The sequence below is a fragment of the Crinia signifera genome, chromosome 12 (genome assembly GCF_055691185.1).
Source record: "Crinia signifera chromosome 12, ASM5569118v1, whole genome shotgun sequence".
In the NCBI taxonomy this organism is placed as follows: Eukaryota; Metazoa; Chordata; class Amphibia; order Anura; family Myobatrachidae; genus Crinia; species Crinia signifera.
In genome coordinates, this window is record NC_139228.1 from 28719633 (window position 1) to 28733009 (window position 13377).

The following is a 13377-nucleotide window of genomic DNA, read 5'->3' on the forward strand; positions in this document are numbered from 1 at the left end:
ATTCTTTTTCTCCCCAGGAGAGGCCGCTGGTTGGCTGGACGGGTCCTACCCTGGCAGGAAACCGCTAGCCAATCAATAGACCTATTATAATCATAACCTGTGACTAATTTCATCGATGTGAAAATGTGAATCACTTGCACTAAGTTGTTCCTTTGTGTATATGCATGGGGGGGGAGGGTGGTAGAAATGTTGCAAAATTAAAATCTGGTTTAAGGATAGGGGAGAGCCGGTCATGTGAATGGTGTCCATTAATTAATCGCCCCTAGCAATTTAAGTTTGGGGTAAGAGAGTAGAGTGGGAAGTAGGGATTCAGGTACATTGGGGAGTCCAGGTAGTACAGGGTGGGGGTGGGCGGGAGGGGTATATGTAATGTATGTGTGTCTGTGTCGTGTCTTGTGTAAGTCATACCCCAAAACAAAATGTACACATGGTGAGGGCAGGAAAATGGAGAAGCTGATTTTGAAAAAGAGACCGTTGGAGAGATTGATAAGAAAACGTGGGGATGGTTAAAGTCGTAACATGGAATGTAAGAGGCCTTAATGATAAGGTGAAAAGATCGCTAGTTTTAAACTACTGTAAATCCCTAGAGGCTGATATTATTTGCTTGCAAGAAACATATTTGTGTGGGAATAATTTGTCTACACTAAAGCGACCATGGGTGGGTGGGTATAGCTTTTCATGCACCTTGTTCATCCTCCTCTAGAGGAGTTTCTATTCTGGTCAAAAAATCAGTAGTCTTGGAAAAGCGTACGGTAAGGATAGATCCGGGGGGTAGATACATCTTTATAGAATCTAGCATTAACCATGTGGGGATAAATCTCCTGGCTGTATATATTCCTCCCCCATTCTCTTACGAGGTGTTGAGGGCGGCAGTCGACTTCACCTCCTTTTTTCCTGCAAACCACACGATCTGCCTGGGAGACTTCAATAACATTTTGTCCCCTGAACTTGACAGATGGAGTAAGTGCAGTAAAGTAGCTAGTAAAGGGGGAAATAGATTTGTAGAATTCATTGACGGTATTGGGTGGAAGGAGCCATGTAGAATGAGATACCCCAAAACCCTCCAATACTCCTGATACTCAGCAACATACAAGGTCTTTTCCAGGATAGATCTGATTTTGGTATCTGATACCCTAATAAACAAGATTACCCACATTGAATACAAGGCCCATGGGATATCGGACCATTCCCCCTTAATCATGCATCTGGATCTGGCGGAGCCAGTGGGGTTTAGGTACTGGAAGCTCCAGCCCTACTGACTCTCCCAGTTTAACCAGGCAGAGATTGAGGGTGAAATTATATCTTTTTTTGAGATCAATGAAGGCTTGTCTTCGAATGTTTATGTATGGGAAGCTTTTAAGGCCTACTTTCGGGGTGTGTTCATCAAGAGGATTTCGTACCTCAAGGGGGCGCACTGAAAGAAAGTGCGCAATCTTCAGGTGCAGTCTATGGAACTAGAAAGGGTTTACTAGGCTAGTAATCTCGAACTAGATAGGGTGGAATGGCAAATGAAGCAAACAGAGTGGTTAGAATATCTGCAGGAAGTAAATTCTCGTAGATTGCTTGTTCACTCTCACCACTGGTATGCTGGGTCAGATAAAGTGGGCAAGTTTATGGCCCTGTTACTTAAGATGGATAGACCGTCTAATGTTATAGCGAGTATTAGGACCGACTAAGGAGAAATTTTGACATCTACTCCCGATATAGTGGAAGAGTTTGTTGCCCATTTTAGTAAAGTCTATCAATCTGCCCAGAAAGCAAGCAAGGAGGACTTGAGGGAATTCTTCGCAGAATTGGATCTCCCCGTAATTGGCTCAGACACCCAGAGCCTATTAGATGCGCCAATTACCTCTGTAGAAGTGGAAAATGTAATTAAATCTTTGCCCCTAGGTAAAGCCCCCGGTCTAGATGGACTGCCAGGAGAGGCATATCAAAAATTTGACAAAATCCTGGTCCCCCGGATCGTCGCACTTTGTCAGGGGATGATGTCAGAGGACGAGTTGCCCTCCTCTATGGTCGAATCGTCTATTGTGTTTATCCCTAAGAAAGGCAAGGACCTTTCTAGCGTCGATTCATATAGACCAATCTCTTTAATGCCTCCCGTGCAAAGATAATTGCAAAGGTATTGGCAAATAGATTAAGTAACGTGGTTCAGGACATTGTACATCCTGATCAATCAGGGTTCATGCGTGGGAAATCTACCACGATCAACGTAAGAAGGGTCTTTTCCTATATACAACATATGAACGTGAGAGGCTTGAATGCCGCGGTAGCCTCATTCGACGCGAACAAGGCGTTTGATTCCGTCTATTGGGGCTACCTATGGAGCACTCTCAAAGCATTCGGGTTCGGACCAGGATTTGTCAGATGGCTGAGGCTGCTTTATAAGAACCCTAGGGCAAGAGTATCCATTAACGGGCATACTTCACAGCCGTTTCCCCTATTCAGAGGCACCTGGCAGGGCTGTCCTCTGTCCCCGCTGGTATTCGCGGTAGCGATTGAACCCCTAGCCTGTCTTTTGAGATCGAAGCTGCACCATTACGACCCGGGGAGAGATTTGAGATACAATCTGATATCTCTTTATGCCGATGATTTGTTGGTTGGGATGACGGACCCAAATGGAGACCTCTCCATTGTTATAGATTCATTGAATCAATTCGGATCATTGTCAGGGCTTACGGTAAATTGGAGTAAGTCGCACCTGTTGGTGTTAGGCGATGAAAGTGGGTGTAATAGCAGGCTAGACGTACCATTGCTAAAAGTCTCGGGTTTTAAATATCTAGGGGTAAGGGTCTCAGTGATAACAGAAGCCTTTCTGAAAGATAATATTACAACGGTGATTCAGGAAGTAAAGACAAAGTTTAGGCTGGGCCAAACTTCCCCTATCGGTACAGGGGCGGGTGAACCTGATTAAAATGGTAGTTCTCCCCAAAATCTTGTACCCCCTTCAACACTCCCCTATTTACATCAAGGATGAGCATTTTAGAAACCTAGATAGTATTATCTCGTCATTTATATGGGGTAGTAAGCGCCCTAGGGTTAAAATAGCGAGTCTTTGGAGAAACCGAGATAATGGCGGTTTGGCCCTTCCAAAGTTCAAGAGGTAAAAATGTTAGATCTCAGGTCCTGGGTCAAGCCGGAAGAGCAGTCCTCAGAATTGTCCATGCTGATCAGGTGCATTGATCCTAGTATTATGCTCCTACAAATATTGGTGTCCAGTTCAAGTCTCAGAAACTATCCTCCCATTGTATCACAGGTTGTCAGAGTTTGGAGAGCGGCCTGTAGTATAGAGAAGTTTCAGGGGGTGGATCCAGACTCATCATTTCTCCTATTACCTACAGCTAGGGAGATAACCAGACAACAAGGCGGGAGACTATGGGCCCAGTATGGAGTAGGGTCACTAGGCCAGCTATTTCAAGATAAGACTTTTAAATCATTTACTCAACTCCAGGCTGAATTTGCATTGCCCCAATCAATGTTTTACAGATTTTTGCAGCTTAGAAGTGCCATAAATAGCTATTGAAGTGGTAAAGATGGGTGGTTAATGGAGACGCCCATTAAGGTACAGCTAAGAAAAATCACACCTCGGAAAGGGGTTTCGAAACTATACAAGTAATTATCTGCTATTGCTCCCGACGACGGGCTTTGCCAGTTAAGGGAGAAATGGGCTATAGATATCCCCGATATAAAAGAGAGCAACTGGCAGTTAGCTCTAGCATCTCCAAAGAAGGCAACGGACTCTATCCGAGTCCAACAAGTCCAGTTTAACATATTACATCGGACTAAAAAAGATAAGAGGCTCGGTTACAGACGACTGTCCAAAGTGTGGCGAGAATGGAGCCACTTTCTGGCATCTTATTAGATCCTGTAACTGTGTAGACCGTTTTTGGGATAGGAAAAGCCAGGTGATTATGGATATGGGGGTGATAAAGGTGGCACCCACGGATATTAATCTCATAATGGGGATCTGGCAAGCAGAAAAGATGCCTAGAGTCGTGCCTCTTATTAACGCACCTCGCGGCGCTGGCCAAGGTGGTCATAGCGCGATATTGGATGGCTCAAAACGGTCCGATCTTTTCTGAATGGGTAAATCTCGTAAATACTACATATGAACATGAATTTTTTTATGCATCAAATGGTTGTAGCACTATATTCTATTCAATTTGGAATCCCTGGTATCAATCATCATTCTATCAATTTAAAGGATAGACCATGTATATGTCCTGTTTCGATCTTCTCTTTTCCTTGAGTATGTCACTAAGGGAGGCCTCGCATTGGCGAGATCCTTATGTACTTACACTTTTCCTATTTACCTAGCCGGATCGGTATACAAGTTGCTCGGCTAGGTCTGAATAAAGGGCAGATCAAATCAATATACCCTCACTGATTAATGTTCACGGTAACTTTCACTAACAGTCCTGCTCGACAGGACAATTAGATCACTATATTGGGACTCCTTGAGCGTCCTTTCTTCTTAATAAGTGTTATGTCTTTCTTCTTTCTTTAATGTGTTTCTTTTTCCTAGTCCTATGTGGTAGGCAATTAAGCAACTTAGCACGTTTATGGGGTACATAGTATTTATTGAAGGGTGTAGTAATACACATATAAATTGGACCGATGGGCAGTCAAATCTTTTTTCTAATGCGCAATGTCACCAAAATCAATCATCATAGACAAATTGTTATATGGTGCTCAGCGTGCCTCCTCATGCTCCTATGAAAATCCTGGTTACTTTTTCTCTCCCTAGGCCTGGTAGAATAGCTATAACGACCCTCCTTAATTAGGTTAGCAGAAAATAGTATTCCCAATAGGTTGTGTCTATATATGAAATATGGTAAAAATATGCTCTACGTTCATAATATGTATGCTGTTTTGGTATGTGTTTTTTTTTTTCCTCTTTTCTGTGGTACGAAGTGGGTAGACACGATTGTTAAGTCACCCGTAATGATCTTGTGGACTAATTACTGTAAAGCAAACTCCGTCTGTATTGTACTAGTGTCTGTTTTGTGTTTTTTACATGATTAAAATATAAATAAAGACTCAATTAAAAAAAAAACAGGCTGGAATTGAAGGCGGTTTACTACGCCCTGTTGAAGGCTGCTCCCATGCTCCAGGGCAGGGCTGTGCAGGTGCAGTCCGACAATGCGACCACGGTCGCCTACATAAACCGTCAGGGAGGAACAAGGAGCATGCCATGCATGAGAGAAGCGGCCAGGATCATCTCTTGGGCGGAACAAAACATTCTGGCGTTGTCCGCCATATTCATACCGGGAGTGGACAACTGGGAGGTGGATTTTCTCAGCCGCCACGACCTCCATCCCAGGGAATGGGAATTGCATCAAGAGAAATTTGATGCCATTGCAGATCTGTGGGGGACCCCACAGATAGACCCCACGGCCTCTCGAAGGAACCACAAGGTCACTAGGTACTGCTCTCGGACAAGGGATCCTTGTGCGGAGGCAGTGGATGCCCTAACTTGGCCTTGGGATTACCGGTTGGTATATCTCTTCCCCCCGCTTCCGCTGCTGGCGAAGGTGTTAAAAAGAATCAGAAACCAAAGAGCAGAGGCAATCCTAGTGGCACCGGATTGGCCTCGGCGAGCCTGGTATGGGGATCTTCAGGCCATGCTGGTGGAAGACCCTTGGCGCCTGCCTCTCAGGCAAGCTCTTCTTCTTCAAGGACCGTTCAGCTACCAGGACTTACCTCGGCTTTGTTTAACGGCCTGGAGGTTGAGAGGCAGATCCTGAGACACAAGGGGCTGGATTCCTTGGTCATATCCACCATGACCCAAGCCAGGAAACCAGTGACAGCCTCCCACTATCATCACATTTGGAGAAGATATGTGGCCTGGTGTGAGGAAAAGGACCTACCACCTGCGGTGTTTAAACTGGGCAATTTTTTGCGGTTTCTTCAAGCAGGTTTGGACTTGGGGCTTCGGCTGGGGTCTTTAAAGGTCCAGGTCTCGACCTTGTCAGTATTTTTTCAAAGAAAACTGGCAGCCTTACCTGAGGTCCAGACTTTTCTTCAAGGGGTACTAAGAATTCAACCCTCTTTTGTGCCGCCCACTGCGCCATGGGACTTGGATGTAGTTTTATACTTTTTACAATCATGCTGGTTTGAACCATTGGAACAGGCCGATTTACGGTATCTTACGTGGAAGACTGTGGTCCTGCTGGTCTTGGCTTCGGCCAGAAGGGTGTCCGAAGGAGCCCTTTCTTGCAAGAGCCCTTACTTGGTTTTTCATGGCGACAGGGCGGAGTTGAGGACTAGGCCGCATTTCTTGCCTAAGGTTGTGTCGGCCTTCCACATTAACCAACCGATTGTGGTCCCGTCCAGTTTGGCTCATTCAGAGATTCCTGCCTCTCTGGATGTTGTTCAGGCCCTGAAGGTCTATGTTAGGCAAACCTCTAGGTTCCGGAAGATGGATGGTCTGTTTGTACTCTATGATGCACAGAAGAAGGGTGCACCAGCATCAAAACAGACTATTGCCCGTTGGATACGTACCACTATCCAACATGCCTATGGGATGGCTGGATTGACGATTCCATTCTCATTGAAGGCGCATTCGACAAGGTCGGTAGGGACTTCCTGGGCGGCTGCTCGAGAAGTCTCGGCCTTACAGCTTTGCAGAGCTGCTACTTGGTCGGGGCAGCATACGTTTGTAAAGTTCTACAAATTTGATGCCCTGGCCAGGGAGGATTCCCAGTTTGGGCAAGCGGTGTTAAAGCACATTCCCGCCCGTTCTGGTGGCTGTGGGACCTCCCCATAGTATTGAACCCCAGTATCCCATAATGGACGTTAGAGAAAATAGGATTTTAAATACCTACCGGTAAATCCTTTTCTTGTAGTCCATATGGGATACTGGGCGCCCGCCTCAGTGCGGATTTTTCTGCTGCAGGTAGTTACCTTGCTTTCTTGGGCTTGTTGCCTTATTGAACGAGTGATGTTCTTGTATTGGCTTGTTGCCTTATTGAACAGAGTGACGTTCCTGAATTTACTTGTTGCCATATATATATATATATATATATATATATATATATATATATATATATATATATATATATATATGTTATTTATATATAAAGTATGACGTTTCACCATAGGGTGTTCTTATAGGTTTTTTCTTCACCTATTTTGTTACTTTTGTTATGGTGTGCTGGTATGAATCTCACCACATTTCCATGTTTACTCCTCATATACTTTGCTCTCCTTAGGCACAGTTTTTCATTAACTGACTAGTGGAGGGGGAGATAGAGGGAGGAGCCAGTACACCCACACTGAAAGATCTTATGTGCCTGTCTCTCCTGCGGAGGATCTCTATCCCGATAGTATTGAACCCCAGTATCCCATATGGACTACGAGAAAAGGATTTACCGGTAGGTATTTAAAATCCTATTTACTGCAACTATACACTCACCAACCTTCCCATCCTCATTCTGACCCACGTGCTTCTGGCTAGTGAGAACATTTCCCCATCCAACCCCCCACAGTTTCTACTTTCCTATGTACTGTACTCTGCAATGCTAGACCTTTGTGCTACAAACTACCATCCATTCATGCACCATTACTCTTTCAGTGTTTCAGTCTCTGTAACATTATTATGTGCTTCCGGTGGGGGCCGGGGATGGTCGCATGCATGCGAGCTCCTGGCCACCGGAGCTTCCATCCTCGGCCCCCGGAGAAAGGGCGCCCCGTGGACGGGGGGAGGATGAAGGGGAGAGGGCAGAGAAGAAGCCCCCCCCGACCGGGAGAGGGCACCGCCACAGCACCCGCACCGCAGAGACAGATGAGACGGAAGGGACATGGTGGAGGGAGACCCGGCTCTGGATGTGGCTCAGGCCCAGCCCCCGGCGCACAGTCGGCCAAAGAACACCGCCACGGCCCACACACTGAGGAGACGGAAGCGGCGAGGAGGAGGGGGACCCGGCCCGGCTCTGGACGGCTGCACGCAGCTCAGCCCCCGGCGTCCAGAATGCGGCATAAGACCCGGCCGCAGGCGCACAGCTCGCCCCCCTCCCCCATCGGCACCATCGTCAGCCCAGCCCCCGGCGCACAGCCGGCTACAAGGACACCGCCACGGCCCCCCCCGCACTGAGGAGACGGAATCGGTGAAGAGGAGGGGAACCCGGCCCGGCTCTGGACGGCTGCACGTGTCAGCTCAGCCCCCAGCGTCCAGAATGCGGCATGGGACCCTGCCGCAGGCGCACAGCTCGCTCCCCCCCATCGGCACCGGGCGGCGTCACCCACCCAATGAAGGAGGAGGTGGGATCAGTCCATCAGTGGCAGCGGCGTGGAACTCAGCTCAGGGAGGGCCCAACTCCAGCCCCAGGCCTCACTGTCTCTCCCCAGGCCCAGTGACTCTCTCTGCCCCCTCCCCCCCCCAACTCCCCCACACCACTCCATCCCCCACGCTGGTTTCTCCTACAGGAAGATGGCGCCGCAAATGGCTGCCAAGGAACTGTGCATCTCAGCTATGTAACCCCCGTGTGTTACCTGCCTGGCTGGTGCAGCGACCAGTGGCGCCGCGGATGGCTGCCTAGGCGCTGTGCTGCTCGGCGGGTAGGTTTTTCTTTTCCATGTGTTCCCTGTGTGACAAACTGTTCTGTCCGTGCTTATATTGTCACCTACCGACTGCTGCAACGACCAGTGGCGCCGCTGATGGCTGCCTAGGCGATGTGCTGCTCGGCGGGTATGTGTCCCCTGTGTGATAAATTGTACTATCCTTGCTCATATTGTCACCTACCGACTGCTGCAACGACCAGTGGCGCCGCTGATGGCTGCCTAGGCGCTGTGCAGCTCGGCGGGTATGTGTTCCCTACATGTAATGTCCTCAATGTAATGTATGCAATGTCCTCTCACCCCCCCCCCCCCCATCCCCCCATCCCCCCATCCCTGCTTGATGATGCACTGTAATTCCGGCAAAAATTATTAGTGTGCGCAATAATTCTCTCCCTTCATTGACCTTGACTGGTATCTGCTGTCCAAAAAGTCTTGTCTTCTTACTATACAGTACTTTCTACTCACTACTATGATGGGATACGGTCGTATTGTCTGTTTTTTGAGCCGACGTGCTGGCAGGCGGTATTTCATGCCCTACCATTTATTTATTTACAGTTTCTTATATAGCGCAGCAGATTCCGTTGCGCTTTACAATAGTAGACAGTGATAGAACAACCTGGGTAACAACAGACAGACTTGGAGGTAGGAGGGCCCTGCTGCAAGCTCCACTAGGGCGTTGTGGTAGAATAAAATAGTGTGCCCGAAGCGTAGCGATCGATGTGAGGGGCTGCGGTTGACTTCCAACTGTGTCCATGTCGACTGTGTCGACATTCGGGTAAAAAAAAACAGTTAAAAAAACCATGTTGACCTAACACATTTGTCGACCTAAACCCATGTCGACCTTGTCCCATGTCGACCTAGACACCTGTCGACCTAGTTGCCTGTTGACCGAATGACTGCCGACCTAAGTCGGGTCGGCAATACGATCCACACCCACTATGACACCCTATATCCATTAAGTTTAACAATGCCCTATTTCATAGGCGAAATGTACACCATTGAGAAGTTCCGAGTCTTCTAAAGCTATAAAGTGAAGTCATTGGTCAAAGCAACCAGTCAGTTTATGTCATTGCACAAGGTAATTGGTTAACCCTTGTACATCTACCTTCTCCAATATACATTTTTATTGAGAAATTGAGAAATTGTGGAGAGATTGGTGATACTTAGTACATCTACCCTCTCAATGCCACTGTCCACTTTCTTTCTCTCCTGTTACTGAAGATTTGGTTCCTACATTGCTTTCTATCTCATCCTGGATTATCAATGCTTCCAGAACTTAGTTAACCCCTTAGGTTTGTTTCTCTCCACTGGCACCTTCTGTTCCATCTCAAAACTTATTGTCATCTAATTCATCCCAAATAAACCATTTCTTGAATGTACTGCTCTCTGCATCTACTGCCCCATGTCTCTTTAATTCTATTTGTCCATCTGCCTCACTTCCAACTCCACCTTACTGTCCCATCACTAAATAGCAATGTCCCCAATCGAATCATCCCACCCCACCCTCCGAGTGTTACAACAGCTTATCCAGTCTTCCATGTGGTTTTCCTATTATTCAGCTAAGCATTGTCTCAAAAACGACCAAGAGCGTCAATGTATTCTGGTACTAGGAATCCAGTCCAGTCTACTCAAGAGCAGTACTGCCCATAATTGATCTCTAGGACCTGAGTATTGCCCAGTGGTTCACAAAATAACACACTCTGCAAAGAGAAGCCAGGTACATTTGCACATCGACTACACAGACACTACTGAAGGATGTACATTTTCCTTCCTGTGCCAGCCCTGGGAATCCCCTCTCTCCAACACATACATGATATACGGTAATAATGTTACTTCAAAGGGTAAGGCTACTGGCTCCAGGAGGAACAGAGCATTTACTGGAATGTCCTTAGGCTTAGGCATGTGTGCCTGGAGTGTTCAGTGGAACTTCCAGGTGGATTTTTGCAGGGCTATAGGCTACAGGGGTATAAGGCACAAGGTATGAGGTTGGGGTATAAGGCACAAGGTATGAGGTTAGAGTATGGGTATAAGGCACAAGGTATAAGGTCAGGTTGGGGGATAAGTCACAAGGTATGAGGTTATGGTAGGGGTATATGGAACAAGGTATGAGGTTATGGTTGGGATATATGACACAAGGTATGAGGTTATGGTTGGGATATATGACACAAGGTATGAGGTTATGGTTGGGGTATATGGCACAATGTATAAGGCCAGGGATGGGGGATAAGGAACAAGGTTTGAGGTTATGGTTGGGGTATAAGGTACAAGGTATAAGTTAAGGGTTGGGGTATAAGGCACAAGGTATGAGGTTATGGTTGGGGTATAAGGCACAAGGTATGAGGTTATGGTTGGGGTATATGGCACAAGGTAAAAGGTCAGGTTTGGGGTATAAGGCACAAGGTATGATGTTGGGGAATAAGTCATAAGGTATGAGGTTATGGTTGGGATATATGACTCAAGGTATGAGGTTATGGTTGGATATATGACACAAGGTATGAGGTTATGGTTGGGGTATATGGCACAAGGTAAAAGGTCAGGGTTGGAGGAAAAGGCACAAGGTATGAGGTTATGGTTGGGGAATAAGGTGCAAGGTATAAGGTCAGGGTTGGGGTATAAGGCCCAAGTTAAACTCTATAATAAAGAGTGCATTCCTGACAAACTTGGGGAGTATGATGGTATAGATATCTATCATATTGATGCCTTTAATGCCCCTTACCATATTTACCAAGCTCTTATAAATATCGTTATCCAAATATATTTTTTTACATTATTTAGGATCACAATGAAGAAGCGCATGATCCAGAAGGTAAGAAATATTTTCCCCCCAAAGCCAATGACCTGAGTATCTACCTGTAGAAGTCCTTTCACACCGACACAATAGCCAAAATGTAGCACAACCATACATTGCAGGTGTATATATGTGTTAGCCCCACCCCTCCTCCTGTATGTGGCCTGTGCCACAGCCCATGGACAGCAGCCGCCACTGTTGATCACTGAGATGAAGGTTAATGTGCGGTGCTTTTGTGGGTCAAACCCCCCTTGCATGTGCCACTGCAATATGCACCAATACTTTTTTAATTTCCTCAATACCACTTTTATAAATATGTTTATGCCATATCAAAGTATTGATGACTGTTTTCTCCTCCACAAGATTTCTACGATCAAAATTTCCTAAATTTGCTAGCAGTAAACCCAACCTCAGCCTTATATTAAATGACTTCTATTCCAGAGGTTTAATAACAGAAGAGACAATGGAAGAGATGAAACCTGGCAGTCAGCAAGATTGGACCCAGGAACACGTCAGGAATACTCTGCTTATGATCATAAGGAATGGAAAGGAAATCTGCCATCAGTTCCTACAGCTCATAAAGGATCACCATCCCTTGCTGATAAGATCGCTGAAGGACTAGGACTATGTTCACCTCTTAAGCTGGCCCTGGATGAGGAGAAGACAGATGGAACATGATACTTTATCACTACCTGACCTTACACTGTCTTAGTGTCACCACTGAGTGGAAAAAAATGCTCAAAAATATTTTCATACTTTGAAGAGGAAGACAAACACTAAGCCGAAACTGATAACCGTTCTCTGCCATCGCTGATCAAATTCCATCCCACATCCCAAGTCAAGTGTGTTCAGCAATAATATGTTTATTTGAGGGCAGCAAGTTATAATATACCAGACATTATCTTTAGATTGCAAGTTCTCACGAGCAGGGCCTTCCTACCTCATGCGCTGGCAGTTGCAAGTTGTCATATGCTCCCAAAACAACCTGCATTTAAGCCGCCCCCCTTCTCTGTTACCACCCACAATCACTACCTATCTGTTAATCGCTTTGCAATAAAATACTCATTACAACCATTGTTGCACATGTGCAGTGTGGCTTAGACTGTGGAAGTCGGATTGCATCTTTGCAACGTTGGCGTATTATGGTCGTCATTTGCGTTTGCATATTTGTGTAAAGGGCGCACTGAGGAAAGTGAGAGAATGTGTATGCCAATCACAGTCATAATGATAGCGTTGCTCACATTTGTTATATAAATTCAAATAAAAAAAGTTGTGTACAAAAGATTAGATTTCCTATATAAGATAAACGTTACAGGTCATTATGATGAATCAGAATTTTCACACCTATTTTGACAAATTCAGTTGGCACTCACAAGGTTAATGTTAATATTTCCAGCAACCACAGCCAGGGGTGTCGCTAGGATAATGTGATATAGCCAGAATTGCTCCATTGCCCACCTGGATCGTCCACTTTACTTGCAATGTGGTCGGCCGGCTCCAAGTTGTGGAAAGATGTTGGAAGACCTGCCTGCCTTCCAGGAGCCTCCCTGCCGATACGGAAGAGTCGGTGAGTATGCACTATGCACCAGCGTAGTTTCCACAAGCCTTGCCATCATACAGCCAATTCCGGGACAGCAGCTAATATGAGTCGCAGTCCAATGCCTGTAAGGGGAAGCAGCGGTCTACCTGCTCCGCCCTCTTGGAAAATTGGACTGAAATAGAGAACATTACACATGAGAGAGGTCTTGGTACCTATTGATGTATGGTTTTTAAATACTAGGGCGGGATATATTGAATCTGAATTCGTTGGCCATACCTCCAATGTTTTTTTAAAGGGGTAATCATTCACAAGGCATGGTTTTGCCTTGTAAATGATTGCCCTTTAAATAAAAAACATCCGAATTTGGTCAGCATCCTCGATGGCTGCCGGCGACGGACTTCAATACCGCCCGCTCCATAGAGGTAAATTAATAATAATAATAATAATAATAAAAATAATTTGGCTGTAATGACCAAGGATGTACTAACCA

General features: G+C 46.1%; 1 protein-coding gene across 4 annotated transcripts in view; it reads left to right on the top strand.

The window, feature by feature from the left end:
• LOC146050559 (receptor-interacting serine/threonine-protein kinase 2-like) overlaps nucleotides 1-12601 on the top strand; it is a 75626-nt gene extending 63025 nt beyond the window's left edge. Inside the window, exons 13-14 of one of the 4 annotated variants that reach the window (XM_083167628.1) lie at nucleotides 11335-11365; nucleotides 11710-12601. In XM_083167628.1, coding sequence (XP_083023754.1) covers nucleotides 11335-11365; nucleotides 11710-11969 — 291 coding nt within the window. In that variant the 3' untranslated portion in view covers nucleotides 11970-12601. Of the gene's footprint in view, nucleotides 1-9542; nucleotides 9638-11334; nucleotides 11366-11709 lie in introns of those variants that run through there. The other 3 variants (XM_083167626.1, XM_083167629.1, XM_083167630.1) reach the window with 3 other exon arrangements.
• The last annotated feature ends 776 nt before the right edge of the window (nucleotides 12602-13377 follow it).